General features: G+C 46.1%; 1 protein-coding gene across 1 annotated transcript; it reads left to right on the forward strand.

The window, feature by feature from the left end:
- Positions 1 to 774: 774 nt before the first annotated feature.
- zfp36l1a (zinc finger protein 36, C3H type-like 1a) lies at positions 775 to 4,653 on the forward strand. The gene is given in 3 exon segments (XM_052085590.1): positions 775 to 1,035; positions 3,466 to 4,161; positions 4,163 to 4,653. Coding segments are annotated over 3 exon segments (1,104 nt in total). The 5' UTR covers positions 775 to 984; the 3' UTR covers positions 4,520 to 4,653.
- The last annotated feature ends 13,674 nt before the right edge of the window (positions 4,654 to 18,327 follow it).

Below are 18,327 nucleotides of genomic sequence, written 5' to 3' on the forward strand. Positions count from 1 at the left end.
GCAAGTGTTATTTTCGTAAATCTGAACCTTGAAAGCGTGATTCATTTGATATTTGAGCGCTTTTTCCACTTAACAAGAGATTGTTCCTCACTGCTTTATGAGTTTTACATTACTTCGGGAAACTTAAGTATTATAGGTCTGCACATTAACTGAAAATGAATTATTTAATTATTATTTTAATTAGTTAAATTGCATATGGTTTAAAAGGCCGATCATAGTTGGTTACAAAGTTCTTCAGTGGTTCATCTCAAACCGTAAATTTTTCTAACGCGGTCGCCGATGTACGCATGCGCAAAAGACCACAAACTAGCTCGAGTACAAACAGGAAGTCTAAGAAAAAAGGAGGGAAAATGCTTCGAGTATTGTACGGCAACCCAATTTGGACAAATTAAAATGACTGTCCCATACAATACTGAGGAAATTGTAAAAAATATAATAATAATAATAATAATAATAATAATAATAATAATAAAATTAGACAACGCTCTCTGCTTATTTCCTTCCTTTAAATGCTATTAAATTGACACGTAGTTCGTGGCACTGTTGTACGCGGCGTGCCGTAAACATGTTTCCGTTGCAAGCTTGTGCATTCATGGATGCGTGCAGATCTGAGTTGAAACCTCGAAGTGGGGAGGCGTAGTAAAGGAACAAGAAAGAAAAAGAAAAGAGGAGGAGAGGCGACGGGGGAGAGGCTGGGGGGCGGGGGGGGGGGGAGAAAAAGTTCAACAGAAAGTTAACGCCCCGCGCTCGAGGCTCCTCCTGCTCCAGTATTATAAAGCAAATGTCGGAGCGAGCGCGGGCCACTGGGGGAAGTTATGCAGGGTCAGTAACGCACATACGCACCCACGCACACCGCAGGGGAACCGCAAATCACGCACACGCGCTCGGTCCGGCAACAAGTCGTGTGCGCAACTTCTCAAACATTCTGGTTTGGTTGTTTTTCTTTTTTTTGGACAACTTTTGGGGGAGTTGGTGTCTGCAAAGATGACCACAGCTGTGGTGTCGCATTTCTTCGACTTCGAAGCAATCAATAAGGTAAAGCCTTTTTTTTTCCCTTGCTTGTTTGTGTGATGGAATGCATCGCTCGACGCCCTCGTCGTGATTCGATTATTCCCGCTCTACTTTTAACCAATTCACGCGTACTTTTCAATAAAGCGCTCCTGTTTTGTTTCGCAAACTCTGTGTAGTCACAATGGACGTTGTTTTTTTTTTTTTTTAAACTTTAAAAGTGGAGCTAAGCGTGCTCGTTACACATGAGCGAGCCCTTAAAAAAAATCGACCGCATGCTCGCGTGATCATTCACCAGATTTGTCTGGCGTGGATTAAACAGTTTTAACGCGTGTCCAACGCAGCATGAAAGACGTCTTAACGTGACTCGTTTTATGTGTGAGATTTCCCTCCAATAACCGCCGCCCCCCCAGCCTTAACAGCCCCCCCCCCCCTCTCTCTCTCCACTCGGTGTATAGAGAAGTACAGCCCGGTGGCCACTTTGTCTTTCTAAAGCGATGCCGCCTCTTTTGTGGGCCTACTGCCCCCCCCCCCCCCTAAGCTCATGTGCTCTATTCTACTGAGAGCAGCCACACATTCCTAACCAGGGTAACCAGCCAAACCAGCTGCTGTTCTTCTATATGGCCTTGCATCCGCTCGCCGCACCCCCCCGACCGAAAAAAAAAGCGCAAACAGGGTTTTTCCTGGGTCAAATCGAAGCAAATATGATCCCAACACTGGCACAAGCACTGTTGATGTCATTTTTTCACGCGTTTTGTTGTTCTGGAACAATTTCTCCCTATTTATAGTATTAGACTGTAACACAGAATGAAATGCAGGAACCACACACAATTATAACCAAAATATGTGTATGTCGTGAAACAGGAAAGATGATCATCTTTAACGTAACTAAACGAGGCCCCTGTTCGATGGTCCTTGAACATCGTTCGGAGCCGTTTCGTTGACATTTAAGGCTCGCGATTTTCATGAATGAGCAATTCCTGTTTTAAATGAGGTGAACGTGTGGGCTAGAGTGTTGTGTAATACTTCAGTTTGCATGTTAGATCAGTTTGCATGTTCTCCCCGGGCCTGCGTGGGTTTTCTCCGGGTGCTCCGGTTTCCTCCCACATTCCAAAAACATGCGTGGCAGGCTGATTGAACACTCTAAATTGTCCCTAGGTGTGAGTGCGAATGGTTGTTCGTCTCTGTGTGCCCTGTGATTGGCTGGCATCCGATTCAGGGTGTCCCCCGCCTACTGCCCGAAGGCGGCTGGGATAGGCTCCAGCCCCCCCCACCCCCCGCGACCCTAGTGAGGATCGAGGATCAAGCGGCTCGGAAGATGAATGAATGAATTATGAGGGTGCATTTGAAATCACTCTTAAATTGTGAGTAGGCTTTAAGAAGGTCTATCGGCGCGGTGGAGGAGTGGTTCGTATTCGGGTTTCTTCCCACATCCCCAAAACATGCTTGTTTGCTCCGTTGAAGAAGTTAAAATCGACTGGCAGCGATTCAGGGTGTACCACGACTCTTGCTCAAAGTTAGCTGCTAACGGCACCAATGAGGCAAAGCTGTAAAGAAAATGGATTGATGGTTGGATTGACTAATGTCGGTTCAAATACCCCCCACCCCCACACACACACACACCCTAAAAAACAGTACTTCCAATATCCACAAAATCATCCGACGTGGGTTTTCTCCGGGTGCTCCAGTTTCCTCCCACATTCCAAAAAACATGCGTGGCAGGCTGATTGAACACTCTAAATTGTCCCAAGGTGTGAGTGTGAGCGTGAATGGTTGTTCGTCTCTGTGTGCCCTGTGATTGGCTGGCAACCGATTCAGGGTGTCCCCCGCCTACTGCCCGAAGACGGCTGGGATAGGCTCCAGCACCCCCCGCGACCCGAGTGAGGATCAAGCGGTTCGGAAAATGGATGGATGTTTTCAGTCATCTGTCATCTGCAGCTCGTCTTCTTCTTGGGGTAGCGACTTCCAAGTGTTTCTGATAGAGCGCCACGCCGCTCTTGTGGCCTGTTGCCGCAACTGCAGTTAAAAATCATCTCCAACGTAGTTTCACGCCGGTCAAATTGTAAGAACGTTTCAAAGCCAGCGCCGCGGCGCTCGACTGATTAGCACGTCCGCCTCACACCGGGTGGGGGGTGGCGAGTTCGAATCCGGGCTGCGGCCTTCCAGCGTGAAGTTTGCGTGTTCTCCCCAGTGCCTGTGTGGGTTTTCTCCGGGTTCTTGGCTTTTGCTCCCGCATCCCGAAAACGAGCGCGGTAGGCTGGCGAGCAGTTCAAGGTGTACCCCGCCAACTGCCCCAAGACAGCTGAGAAAGGCTCCGGCTCGCCCGCGACCCCCGTGGATAGAAGCCGTTCGGGGTTTCAAACAGTCGGCGGCCCAACTCCAAATTCGAAATGCAGCCAAAAAAAACCCCCAAAAAAACCCATGGCTCATAAAATGGTTGTTTGTGTGTCCTCTCAGAACAACAAGCTGCTGGGCTACAACGGCAACCTGGCCGGCCCGCACGCCAACGTCTCCGGCGCCCTGCTGGACAGGAAGGCGGTGGGCTCCCCGGGGGTGTACCAGCGGCGGCACTCGGTCAGCAGCGGCAGCACAAAGTTCAACCAGAACCAGTTTTTCAACAGCCTGAAGGCGGCCGAGCACTCGCCGCTCATCACGGGACTCGGCGGCGGCGGCGGCGGAGGGGGCGGCGGCCACAACAAGGAAAACCACCTGCGTCTGCGCGACCGCTCTTTCTCCGAGACGGGCGAGCGTCTCCTGCACAAGTGCTTGGGCCCGGCCAGCCCCACGGGCGGCCAGGTGAATTCCAGCCGCTACAAGACGGAGCTGTGCCGGCCCTTCGAGGAAAACGGCGCCTGCAAGTACGGCGACAAGTGCCAGTTTGCGCACGGCATCCACGAACTGCGCAGCCTCAGCCGCCACCCCAAGTACAAGACGGAGCTTTGCCGCACCTTCCACACCATCGGTTTCTGCCCCTACGGCCCCCGCTGCCATTTCATCCACAACGCCGACGAGCGCCGCGGACCGCCGCTCAAGTCCAACGCCGCCTCCGCCCCGTCCTCGGGCGAGATGGAGCGGCCCAGGCTGCAGCACAGCTACAGTTTCGCCGGCTTCCCCAGCGCCGCGGGGCTCCGCGACAGCCCCACGTCCGTCACCCCCGCCCCCCATGTTTTTCCCCGACGACGTACCCGACTGGCCCAGCAGCAACCCCTTCACCTACTCCAGCCAGGAGCTGGCCAACCTGTTCGTGCCCAACCTGGGCGGCGGCGTCCCCCTGGCCCCCGAGCTGGGCAACGGCGCCCCCCCTTCCCCCACCAACGGGCCTTACTACTTCCGACCCATGCTGGAGTCGCCCCAGATGTTCGAGTCCCCGTCCAGCCCGCAGGACTCCCTCTCGGATCAGGAGGGCTACCAGAGCAGCTCTGGCAGCAGCCTGAGCGGCTCCGAGTCCCCGACGCTCGACACCTCCCGTCGACTCCCCATCTTCAGCCGCCTTTCCATCTCAGACGACTAGACGGCACGCCTTATCTTGCCCCCCCTTTGTATTTTTTGACATGCGGAGAACGGGGGCCCCGAGGCCTCGGGTGGGTGGCGTCTTTTCCTCGGTGCCGCCACAAGGATGTAGCCAGTCGGGGCAAGGGGGTTGCCCCCCCCAACCCACCCCACCCCCTGTAGCCCCGCCCCTTTTCCCCGCCAAACGTTTGCCCCCCCCTTACACACCGGCCATCGAGGCTGTCTTTTTTTTCCGCCTTAATGCCGGCTTGCTGTCCTGTGTGTAAGGTATGTGTGGGGGGGGGGGGGCGGGGTTGAAGTTGCCCCGGGGACTTCACAGGCGGAACGCCGCCAACCATGACAGAGGGTGTGAAGCTTAACACCCGAGAATCACCGCTCAAAACCTTTTGATGAATTTACGACCCAGGAAAAGCCACCCCCCCCCCTCCCCGACCAGCCTCCGTTTGGGAAGCCTAAAAGAAAGTGACTGGCAATTCCTTTGAGTGCCTCAGTTTAGGAAACCCCAAAAGATACCGATTAAAACCAGTTTGGGCTCCTGGACCCCAACAAAACAAAACATTTAGGCAGCTCTCTGCCTCCGTTTCTGAAACCAGGTGATCCAAAACCGGGGGGGGGGGATTTACAAACCATTTTCAACCCTTGGCCCCCAGTTTGGAAAATCTAACATGGTAATCCGCAAAATATTTTTTGCCGCCCCAAGTTAGGGAAACCGTACGGCTCAAAAAATGTGACTTGCAAACCATTTTTGGACCCCCGCCCCAAAAAGACACAGGAGCCATTTTGGGCCCCTGAGCCTCAGTTTGGAAAACAAAAAGAATTGTTCTTGGCCTTGTGTCTCTGTTTAGGAAACCTGGGGACTCCCCCCAAAAAACTAGTCTTTGTGAACCATTTCGAGCCCCCCCCCCCCACTCCCGTGCCTCACAAATTTCATTTCATCCCTGCTAATCTGCACACAGCCGATTTATTCTGGTTTCGGGGAGGCGAGAAAAACATTTGAAAACAAAAATTTGCCCTACCATGTGTCACAGTGCCCCCCCCCCAAAAAAAGCAAAAACCACCAGAAAGGAATTGAACTGAAAATCATGAGAATTGACTCATCATGATTTTTTTTCCTTCTTCTTCTGCCATTTTTTTTTTGTTGTCGTTGTGTTTTTTGCTCTTGAATGTGTAGCAGCACGAGTGGCCTTGGAAAACAAACCGGGGGGACTGTACAGTATTGCACTAGCTGCCCCCCCCCCTCTCCCCTCTCTCTCTTTCCCCACCATCCAAAAACTAGAACAAACAAAAAAAAACACACACACAACCCTAGAAAGATACGACTAGCTAAAAAAAAAAAGTGCCTCGGGGACGGACGGGGTTTGTGTGTTTTGCGTGGGGGGGGGGGTGAATGGACTTTTGTGCTTATGTAATTGTGATGTAGGGTGAGTCTGCAGGAAGGACTTTTGAACTGGAAGTTGGTGTCCAACCCGCCCCCCCTCCCCCTTTTTTTTTTCTCATCCTGTTGCTGGTCACTGGCTTCTTCTTCTATTTTTTTTTTTTTTTTAATCTTTATTAAGCTGATCATCATTGGCCACCTCACTCGACAAGATCTCCAATCTCTCTTTTCTTCCTTTTGATAATTATTTTTTATTAATGTTATTGTTATGGTTGTTATTATTATTATTAATATTATTATTTGAGAACTTTCCAGACGGAAGGTTTTTTTTTTTTTTTTTTTTGGGCTTGTCACTGCTTATTTAACTTATCAGAACATATTTATTGGTGATCAATATGCGTTTTTTTTTCTTCTTTTTTTTTGTTGTTGTTTAATTTTTGTATTTATCTGGATAATGAACAATAGAATATATTTTCTTTTTATGTTAAATTATGATCTTCCATATTAATCTAAAGATTGTGAAGACATTTTGTCATTTTTCTTTGTTTTTCTTTTGTTTTCGCCACAGTTTAATATATTGTACTTCTTCTGCAACTACACTTTTTCTTTTTTTTTTCTTTTTTTTTTTGTCAAAGTGAATTTAAACTGCGACAAGGGGAAAAAAAAATGCCGTTTTGGTTATTTATTTCACGTCTTCCCACGTAACTGCAATTCCACCGGAACAATCTTGCTGATTTTCCCCCCCACCAACCCTTTTTATATATTTTTTTTCAACCGACACGTTTTGAGTGCTTTCGAGAAGTAACTCGGGTGCTTTGAAGACTTTTTTTTGTTGGTTTTTTTTGGGATAACGTTTCTCCTCTTCACCCAGTCTGCTGTGACCAAATGGCTTGAGGAAAAATCTGTTCAAGTGCCTCGTTTGCGTACATTCCAGGTAGCTGAGTTCGATGGAGGACCTGTTTATTTTCCTGTTGCCTTCACGTGTTCAGTTAAAAAAAAAAAAACAGGGCCGATTTTTGGGGGGGAACACAAAGAAAGTTAAACGACAATAACTGTTGAATGTATTTTTTTCCAGCCATGTTTGTCACTACAGTCCTTTGCTGTTGCCTCTTTCTTTTTTTTTTTTTTTGTAAAATATTGATTGCAGTTCAAAGTCAATAAACCCCGTATTTTTCGGAAAAAGTTTCAAAGATGTTGTCTGCGTCATCGTGTTGGTCGCTCCGTTTTTGGCGCACTCTGACGTTCTAAATGGCAAGTTTAAACAAGGCGCTGAATTTCCAAACAGTCTGAGTAAACCAGTACACGCTCCAAGCATATTTCCCAACGCACCCCATTTGTGAGGTATGCTAACACCTCTGGCGAATGCTTTAACGCTCACCAAATTCAATAGTGAGCGTTAGCATCGTAATCACACGAAGAAGCTCGAATATCTCGTATGAAAGGGTGCCAAAATTGGCGACATATGCTAATGCCTGGCATAAAAATGTGCTCGGTCTGCGACATGCTATCTCTGAATGCGTTTTGATGCTCCTGTCTTTTACAACAAATGCTTCAAATGAAACTACTTCGTCTTTGTGACATATGCTAACACATGTCTCGTGCTTACCATTTGTAATCAACACCCAACTTCCAATATGACTCGTTTGATGCTCGCCATGGTTGACAGTCTTGCGACATTTGCTAACAACTCGCATGAAAATGTGTCCAGATAGTCTTTGTGACATGTAAACATATCTTGACTCAGGTGAATGTTTGCTTACTCTTTGCCACATAAGCTAACATCGCTCATAAAAATGTGCTCACTTTTGAGACCTATGCTAGCATCCTGTGTGAAAATGTGTTTAGCTGCTAGCCATGTTTGATCGTCTCATGTCACATGCTAACATCTCGCAGGAAATGTATTAAGTCCGAGACATTAACTAACATCTTGTTTTAAAAAAATCGTACACAAAATAAGCTCTCATCAAAACGCGCTTGGATAAAAAGTTTCTGACGTATGTTAACATTAAAACGTGTTCAGACATTCTCTTCGATATATGCTAACGTCTCGCATGAAAAGGTGCTAAGTCTCAAACTTGCTCTTTGCGACACGCGAGCATCTAGCACCAAAAAATGTTTTGATGCTAGCTGCGGTATGTCAAATGTGCTTCGTCTTTGCAACGCTAGCTAACAGCTAACATTGTAATGGTCTATGTTTGTCAGGTTGGATCATCTTTGCGACATACGCTAACAGCTCGCGCAAATTGTGCCTACATGAAGTTCAGTGCTACATGCTAACGCATCTTGTATAAAAGGCGTTTCTTGCCCAGGTGAAAAAAAATCTTTTGTTCCATATCATGATGGCTTCACCCCAAAATGTGTTTTGAGGCATAGATTTATTCACCTCACATTTCTGGCGAAGTTATAAAAGATTGCCACATTTCTTTAGGGTGTTTCACGGTGGTGCTAGTTGATTGGCGAGCGGCGTGGAGGCGACTGACCCGGCTGGTGATAAACTTTCGACTCTAAAAGTACACGTTAGCATATTGATCGGCGATCAATGATGCCGAGGGTTAGTCCAGTTAAGTTAACGGTGTTCCCGGTAAGCGTAGAATCAACATGGATGCCATCGATTGATTCTGAACTCAAACATCAACTCAAAATAGCATATAAATTACTCAAATTTTAACTTTCAATAAAATAATGTATTTTATTAACATGAACCTTTTTGTATATGTGAAATACCGCACAAATGGAGATTTTTTTTTTTGGTTGTTTGTTTTTTTTTTTACCTCATCCATGAATGGCGTTTCGAGAAATCCAACGCGGCCCGAGAGCACAAAATGTTTCACATTGCCGCTTGACCAGGTGCGCCAACTGCTGTATTGTCACAACCCTCAAAAGCCGAGGGTTTTGCCTCCGAACCTGTGCTTTGGTCCCCCCCCCTCCCAGGTTTCCCATCCGCTGGCATGTGTTTATCTTCTCTCAGATTGCGCCAAAAGAGCCGGAACAGGAACGCTGTTCCCTTCCCCTTGACACAATGGAGGGTGCTGACCCGGCACAGCTGACCCATGAAGGCCTCTCCTTGTTGCCTTGCATGCCTCCTCGGCGCACAGGCACAAACACGTCTCCTAATCTCCGCTCGTCGTCCCCCCCCCCCCCCCCCCCGTTTTCCCACGTTGTCACGCGAAACTCACAGCAGGGATTTGACAGCTGATTTTGTATATAATAACCTTGGCAATAAAAAGGTTTTTTTTTCTTCCCCAAAACAATCCCTCAAAAATTTCAGCGTTTTTGCAAAACGAATACCAATTTACAACTAAACAGTAGGGGCGGCCCGGTAGTCCAGTGGTTAGCACGTGGGCTTCACAGTGCAGAGGTACCGGGTTCGATTCCAGCTCCGGCCTCCCTGTGTGGAGTTTGCATGTTCTCCCCGGGCCTGCGTGGGTTTTCTCCGGGTGCTCCGGTTTCCTCCCACATTCCAAAAACATGCGTGGCAGGCTGATTGAACACTCTAAATTGTCCCTAGGTGTGAGTGCGAGTGCGAATGGTTGTTCGTCTCTGTGTGCCCTGCGATTGGCTGGCGACCGATTCAGGGTGTCCCCCGCCTACTGCCCGGAGACAGTTGGGATCGGCTCTAGCACCCCCCGCGACCCGAGTGAGGATCTAGCGGTTAGGAAGATGAATGAATGAACTAAACAGTAAATGAAAAAAACATTTAATCACCGGGCAGACGAGCTAACGAAACAAATGAGCAGGCTTCAGTGGTGAAGTCAAAAAAACAAACATAATCTTCACATTAAAAACGGAAGATCAAAGTTTTTCAAGCGTGTTCTCGAATGTAACGTCACGTGAAAGTGACTCTGGTGCGGGCTGTCGAGCAGGACATGAAAGACATCTGCTTCCTGTTTGCATGGTACACCTTGACACCAGGAAGTGGCTTTTTGTCTGCATCTCACTTTTGATAAGTGTCAAAAACACACACACACACACACACCAAAATGTATAAATGTGTACGGGCTCCATTCACGGGCACATGCAAATAGGTCTGGATGACTTGGACTACTGTTACCCCCGTTCCACCCCCAAAAATAATAATAAAATGCTGCGCTTCGTTGGTGCTTAACAAGTTTTTACGAAGAACGCCTTTGGTTTTAGCACGTAGCAGCAAAGTCATTACGTCAAGCGTCCAAACGTCACTGCTCAGATCGACGTTGAACCAAGAGCGCCTGCGCTCGGAATAATCATAATAATGCGCTGTTAGCATCTGCGAGACGACTTAGCATAGCATCGATTATACTAGCATGTACGACGTAACAGTCAGGGATATGCTATCAGTAAACGCTTCTGTCTTTTCTTAATTGTTGTTGATGATGATCACAAGGCTGGCTGCGAGTCGGAGATCGCAATGCAGCCCCTTTTGGATTTTTAGCTAGCCTGACCGCAGTTGAAATGGCAATCGCCGCCTTCAACAGAACGCGGCCGCTGAAATCATGGCTAAACGCTAATTCAATAAACTACATCAACCAAATTGTTCCAAGATTCCCTTGCCGTCGTTTAAAATTGTCCACGATGGCGGCAGTCATTGGTATTAGCAGCTGGAGGGCTAGCAGCTAGCCGCTAGCCGTTGAGTTTCCAGCCGGCAGACTCGTTTTGGAAGTTACACAAGTTGCAGTTCCTGTATTTAACAAAGCAGGCTTTTCTCATGTTTTAGCGCGCAAAAGTGCTATGGTGGTTGATGAATTATTTGAATTATTTTACTAACGCAGTATTAATTTGAGTTCGGTGTTTTGACTAGTGCTTGCGCGTGCATACACACGCACACGGACACGCACGCACACCCAGGGTTGGTTTAGTTCCACTCTAAGTGAAGGAAGGAAGGAAGGAAGGAAGGAAGGAAGGAAGGAAGGAAGGAAGGAAGGAAGGAAGGAAGGAAGGAAGGAAGGAAATAGGAAGCAAGGCAGAGAAGAAGGTCTTGACAAAGGAACGATGTGAGGTTGCAAAATTGAAACCTCGCTGCGATGGGAGGAAGGAAGGATGGAAGGAATGCAATAAGAAAAGGAAACGTGGCAGGAAATTTAAAAAACGGTCCGTGGGATAAAAGAAGGCAAGAAAGATTTCAGAAAGAATGAAGGGAAGGTGGGCGGCCCGGTAGTCCAGTGGTTAGCACGTGGGCTTCACAGTGCAGAGGTACCGGGTTCGATTCCAGCTCCGGCCTCCCTGTGTGGAGTTTGCATGTTCTCCCCGGGCCTGCGTGGGTTTTCTCCGGGTGCTCCGGTTTCCTCCCACATTCCAAAAACATGCGTGGCAGGCTGATTGAACACTCTAAATTGTCCCTAGGTGTGAGTGTGAGTGTGAATGGTTGTTCGTCTCTGTGTGCCCTGTGATTGGCTGGCAACCGATTCAGGGTGTCCCCCGCCTACTGCCCGAAGGCTCCAGCACCCCCCGCGACTCTAGTGAGGATCAAGCGGCTTGGAAGATGAATGAATGAATGAATTTCTAAATAAAGGAAGGAAAAGCGGAGCTGTAGGAAGGAAGTCAGGAAGGAAAAGCGGCCGCAAGTGTCATTTTGTCCACAATCACGCAAACTCCACGCCGCCACCTTCGCGGTGACCTCCGACCTATTCCCTATCCGAGGGTGCAATCATCCCGCGGCTGTAATCGGGTGCGCGGGGCAATAAACGTCAGCCGTTATCTTTGCCTTGGTGCGCCGCAGGCGGACTGCTTGCAGATCAGCAACGAGACAACAGCGTCGACCGCTCCCTGATCCTCGGGGCTCGAAAGCCGGCCGGGGCCCTCCGCCCGGGCAGGCCTCGCTCTAACCGCCATTAGGCCCCCGCCGGGGGGATCCAATGTCACGTGTGCTTTTCTTCCCCGCGGCTAATTGGCAACCTCTGACCTGTGCGAGAAAGGAAGGGAAAACATATGTGCACGGGTGTGGGTGCAAGATGTGCCTTTGACAGGTTGTGGAAACACGTCGTTCCACTCGACAAATGCTGAGCGGCTCAAGTCGGGCTCTAATGGAGCGATTTGGGCTTTTGGAAGACATTTTTTGCGCTATAGCTCGCAAAGAGCCACAATGTGCACCGCCTACTCTCCGAGACTATCGTAGATCATTTATGGTGGTCTGGGGCTGCTTTGCTCATTCCGACACTGGACGAGTGCCTTGAATCTAGGAAGGGCGCCGTGAAAACATTTTGTGTAATTTGGCAAGAATAAGGGGTGTGATTTTTATTTTTTTAATTTAATGACACAGAGGATTAAGAAAGAACTTTCATCTTCAGAAAATAGATTTTAAAAAAATTATTTTTTTTTTTGCTAAATTGTATTTAGAAGAAAATAGTTATCGTACCGGAAATGGGGCGTTTTGTGTAATTTGGCAAGAATAAGGGGTGTGATTTTTATTTTTTTTATTTTAATGACACAGAGGATTAAGAAAGAACTTTCATCTTCAGAAAATAGATTTAAATTTTTTTTTTGCTAAATTGTATTTGGAAGAAAATAGTTATCGTACCGGAAATGGGGCGTTTTGTGTAATTTGGCAAGATTAAGGGGTGTGATTTTTATTTTTTTTATTTGAATGATAAAGAGGATTAAGAAAGAACTTTGATCTACAGAAAATAGATTAAATTTTTTTTTTTTTTTTTGCTAAATTGTATTTGGAAGAAAATAGTTAGCGTACCGGAAATGGGGCGTTTTGTGTAATTTGGCAAGAATAAGGGGTGTGATTTTTATTTTTTTTATTTTAATGACACAGAGGATTAAGAAAGAACTTTCATCTACAGAAAATAGATTTTAAAAAATTATTTTTTTTGTTGCTAAATTGTATTTGGAAGAAAATAGTTATCGTACCGGAAATGGGGCGTTTTGTGTAATTTGGCAAGAATAAGGGGTGTGATTTTTATTTTTTTATTTTAATGACACAGAGGATTAAGAAAGAACTTTCATCTATAGAAAATAGATTTTAAAAAATTATTTTTTTTTTGCTAAATTGTATTTAGAAGACAATAGTTATCGTACCGGAAATGGGGCGAGGGGAGTAATTTCATTTAAAATGGTAACTTAATATTCATTCATTCATTCATTCATCTTCCGAGCCGCTTGATCCTCACTCGGGTCGCGGGGGGTGCTGGAGCCTATCCCAACTGTCTCCGGGCAGTAGGCAGGGGACACCCTGAATCGGTTGCCAGCCAATCGCAGGGCACACAGAAACGAACAACCATTCGCACTCACTCTCACACCTCGGGACAACTTAGAGTGTTCAATCAGCCTGCCACGCATGTTTTTGGAATGTGGGAGGAAACCGGAGCACCCGGAGAAAACCCACGCAGGCCCGGGGAGAACATGCAAACTCCACACAGGGAGGCCGGAGCTGGAATCGAACCCGGTACCTCTGCACTGTGAAGCCGACGTGCTAACCACTGGATACCGGGCCGCGGTAACTTAATAATGAAGTTTTATTTTTGTGGAAATAGTCACTTTTTTCAAGGAAAAAAAAAATATCATTTTCACCGAGCATCGACTGTTTGCGAAGGTAGCTAATGTTGATTTTCATTCAAGATTTTCATTCAAACAATCAAAAAAAAAACAAACAAAGACGTCGGCCAGACATTCGCAAACCGTTTTTCTTGTTGCTATTTTTATTTGTTCAAAAGTGTTTGCGACCATTAAAACTGCTGACACACGTCGGGCGAATGTCTTCGAACGAGCCCTGATGAAAAATCACACAAAGTCGTCATCAGGTTAAGTTTGATGTTCGTCAAATGCTAAGCTAAACAAAAGCCATTTTCTGGACATAAAAACTCTCCGAGATGCAACAAATACGCAGTCGGCCATTTTGTCCGCCACGATTGATGCGATTGGATGACGCAAGACTTTGCAGGGAATCGCGGCCGCCGTGTTAGGGCGGCTCCGCGGCATCAAACGAAAGAAGCGGGAGGACAAGTCGAGGCGACATGCAGACACACACACACACACACATACACACATACACACAGTGCAGAAGGATGGATTTTCTGCTTTTGGCTTGTAAACAAGCCGCCAGTGTGTCCTTGGGGGGTCAGGCAAGAGTTCAAAGCGCACTTTGTATCCCTCACTATGTGTGTGTGTGTGTGTGTATTTCACAATGATCTACTGGATGAGCCTCAGAGAGAGAGAGAGAGACGAAGATAAGGACCGACTGTGAGAAACCGCAGATCTCACACCCACTCACAAGAAAATACACACTCAAGCAAACACTCAAACGTGCGCACACACACACACACACACACACACAAAGCTGCACCTAAGGGGGCGTGCACAGGAAAGGCACGTTAACGGTCCATGACGGGTTCCCTCAGGGGAATAACGCAATTTATAAAGTAGTAATTTGACTAGAATCAGATCCAATAATATATATTTTTTTTAACTTTATTGGAAAAAAGTACTATGACCTGACTAAAGATGTACTTTGGGAGAAAAAAAGGGTTAAAACAATAAAAAGCATAAGAAATAACGGCAATCCTATGAGAATAAATTGCATATTTTTGGAGAAAGAATTTATCACGATAGTTTTTGGTAGTGCTGGTAGGTGTGGGGGATCTTATGTGAATGAAGTCTTATTTTGAAAGGAAAAAAAAAATCAAAACATATTTTTACCAGAATAAAGTCGTTTTTGTTTTTAAATTTTAAATCAGAGAAGAATGAAATTGTAATCTTATGTCAATAAAGTTGTATTTCTTAAAAGATAAGGTCATGTTTTGAAAGTAGTCATCTTTCCAAAGTGAAGGTTTATTTTGGTTTTTATGTTTTTTTGTTTTTTAGAGGAAATAGTTGAGCTCTTGCCAAAATACAACAATCCAAATTCTTTTGAGCAAAAAGTTGAATTTTTACCAGTATCAAATTCAGATTGTTTAAAAACAAATTAGTTTTATTTAAAAAATTAAATAAAATGGTAATCTCGAGAGCATTAAGATGGATTGTTGTTTTATTTTTAAAGTGAAAAAAAGAATTCAACCAGAATATTTTTTGAAGTAGGAACTTTAGAAGACGTTTTCTTTTCCATTTGGTTCTCATTCATTTATTTACGTTTTTGTTTGTCAGAAAAAGAAGGTTGCTTTTTCAGTGAAAACATATACATTCCCAAAAAATTATTGAATTTTTAAGAAAAATAATTATTTTTCATGGAGGAACAAAAAAAGAGTTGTATTTGGTGAATAAATATGCATCTATAAGTGAAATGCAATTGCTTGATCTAGATTGTATTTATTACTTATTTATGTCGTTATTTATTTTAAATTGTGATTTTATCAGAATAAAGTTTGATTTTGAGGAATATTATTTTTATTTTTATTTTTTTTACAGAACTTCACTTTTTTTTTTTTTTTACACTGCTGAGATTTTTTTCAAGGCCTCCTCGTCTTCCTCGTCCTCGTCCATGCATGCATGGATGTCAGATAAGACGAGAAAACCCGTCGGGCCTGCTGCTCCTCTCCTGCTGCCACATGCAAAGGCCACGCCGAGAGAATTAGAGCGCACAAAAGGCCTTTGCGTCACGTCAGCGGGTTTATTAAATCAACAGCTCGCCAAGCGCTTGCCGGTGCCTGCGTTTATGTGCGCGAGTAGCCTGATTAAAGCCCAAACCCCCCCACCCCCCCCCAAAAAAATGCTAGGCTATGCTTGATGACTTAATCGCCATTGTCAGAAGATGTAATTGACATTGTTGACTTGTCACGGAAAATGCCCGGAACACACCTTTTTTTTAATTGCGCAATTACAACATGCTCGTTGCAACAACAAGTTAAAAAAAATATCAGCAATGCATGACGGGAGCCATTGCCACGCCCAGTTGAAGCTGAAGGTAAAATCGAACATAGAACCAAGCAAATTACATATCCAAACAAACTTTCCATTGTGAAAGTCCGCTAGCTCAATGCTAACGTGCAATCCTAAACGCCGAACAAAACCAGCATCAACATTGCCGTAAGTTGAGCACATTTAATTTATATTAGAACACAAACTGAAGCAGACAAACAATAAAACAATATTCACCTGCATATATTCTTTATCATCTGCGAGAAAAAAAAATGACCAGCATGAAAACCCTTTTACAGTTCTTTTCGTGTTTCATTGTGTAGCATGTTTGACGTTCCGGGACATTCGGCCATTTGTCGCCACACGATAAAAGGCGTGTCCAATTGGCAAAGGGGTGGCGGAGTGATTTCAGAGCGCAAACGGCAATGCAACAAACGCCGGCAATTTTCTCCCCCGTTACTTCCTGGTGGGCTGCAACACGAGCCCTTCCAAATATGGGCAAGCATGCACTGGGGGCTCTGGCGTTCGGCGAACCCCAATAAAATTAAGTGCAGCGTGAAAAGTCATTGACACTGCCCCTTGTGGCCAAGGCAAGAACAGCAGACATCAAATCCACATTGCATTAAGGCATCGAAATGCGATGCAAAAACTGGTTCATTCTTGAAATGATCAACTCAATTGTAATCGTTTCATTGTGTTTACGTACGACATGCCGGATCATCTCCATTTTTCGCCTGCCGCGTACGTGCTCACCCACGTTTCACAGCTTTGATTTACCTTCCGCGAGGGAGCGGGCTCCTGAAATGAACACCTTGCCCAAACCTGTCGCCGTATAAAGTGTCGTCGCTGGCGGCCTCCACTTTGTGGCGCCATGCCAGAAGCTCCCCCCCCCCCCCCCTCATCAGCCGCCGCTTCGCCCACCCATCCATAAAGGAGATGGAAGGGCCAGATAAAAACAAATATACATTAGCTGACAATTAAGACACAAGAAGCTAAGTCGGACCATATGGGCCCCGAGGGGCCGGCTAGCCCCTCAAGTCCACACTCCTCCTTCGCCACACTGTTCCAAGACTTACATAATGACCCTTCTCCCGTTTTATGTCTGTAGCGTGTGGCTCAGCCCCAAAACAAAGCGGCGCTTTACTTCTTTTTACACTTGAAGTCCACATGAAGTAAAACAGTAAAAAAATATATCCCACCGAATGGTCAGAGGGGCTTTTCGCGCAGCTAGAGAGACGCTAGCTGCCGGCTAGCTCGTGAGCGGTGATGCTGGTACTCAATGTTACTCACTGATTTTGAGAAACTAGTCATCCAACGCGCGACTGTATCGTATAGAGTACTCCGATTTAAAGTTGCCGTTGAACTTGAAACAACTTGAAACAAAAGCAGGCAATGCTTTGGGTTTTTTTAAGATGGAACTAGCAGCCTCCATTTTGAGTTTTTGACAGTTGAAAATGGAACTATTCAAGTCGGTTGTACACTCTGTAGAGTCCGTAGTGTTATCTAAATTAAAAAAAATCCATGGATGGATAAATAAAAAAAAAGTCCTGTATTACACTGAACATTTATTTATTTATTCATGAAAAAATTCATGATTTTTTTTTATATAAAACCATTTATTTATGTTACGTCAAAAATGCTGTTTTTGTTTTAATCAAACAATAAAATAAAGTATCCTGAAGCATCACTCTGCCAAAATGCACTTCCGATAAAGTATTTAGCATTTTCATGCTAAACGGGGTTGGCCGGTGTCTCCTGAAAGTAACCAGCTAAGTAATCTAATTCAGTTACTTTTCAAATCAAGCCATCACTAAAGTAACCAGGTTACATTTTTTAAAACAATTATTCAGTCAAGCAACTAAATTATCTTTTTCAAGGCAACCGTGGAAACGCTGCGCGCAAGCTAGCCATTGCGTGTCGTTAGCACCACGGCGGTTATAGCCAAGAGACACAACACAACAGGCGGATATAGTTCCAAATACTCTTGCTCCGCACCCCCCCCCAAACCCCCCACCCCAAAAAAAAAGCTCACCAACATCCTGCGCCGACAACAGTGCCGTCTGGCGCGCATCATGGAAGAGCTCAATTACATAACTTAAGACTTTCATTAGCCTGCGCGCTCCATTGAGCTCTCTGGGAAAGCTCCAGATGTGACTTCATGAAGGGGGCTCTCTGTGCCGAGTCCCCCCCTTCCAGCCACCCCCCCCCCCCAAACGGCCTCCTTCCAAACTCCATCCCTGCAGCTGTAAGCACTCAGGGGAGAGTGCATGGATGGGGCGGGTGGGGGGGGGGGGGTGATGAACGGGAAGGCTGAGAGATTTATTAAAAACAACAACAACAACAACAACAAAATCCTGACCCCCTCACTCTGGTACTTATTGCTTTTCAAAATCCCACCTAGTGCCCCCCCCCCCCCCCACACACCCTTGCCCCTGGCCCCAACTTTGCACCTCCCCTCCCATAGGTCCTCTAAAGTGGGCCAATAAGTCTTTTAGCATGTCAGGCCGAGGTGGCTGACGAGACAGGCAGCAGGAAGTGGGAAGCGGCCCAGGAGACGCGCTCTGAGGGGCGGCCCGGGGTAAACAAGACCCCCCCCCCCCCACCCTCACCCAACCCCTCTCCCCGCACGCTCAAACCAACCCTCCCCCTTTCAGCCAGCAGAC

The sequence above is a fragment of the Hippocampus zosterae genome, chromosome 14, assembly GCF_025434085.1.
Source record: "Hippocampus zosterae strain Florida chromosome 14, ASM2543408v3, whole genome shotgun sequence".
In the NCBI taxonomy this organism is placed as follows: domain Eukaryota; kingdom Metazoa; phylum Chordata; class Actinopteri; order Syngnathiformes; family Syngnathidae; genus Hippocampus; species Hippocampus zosterae.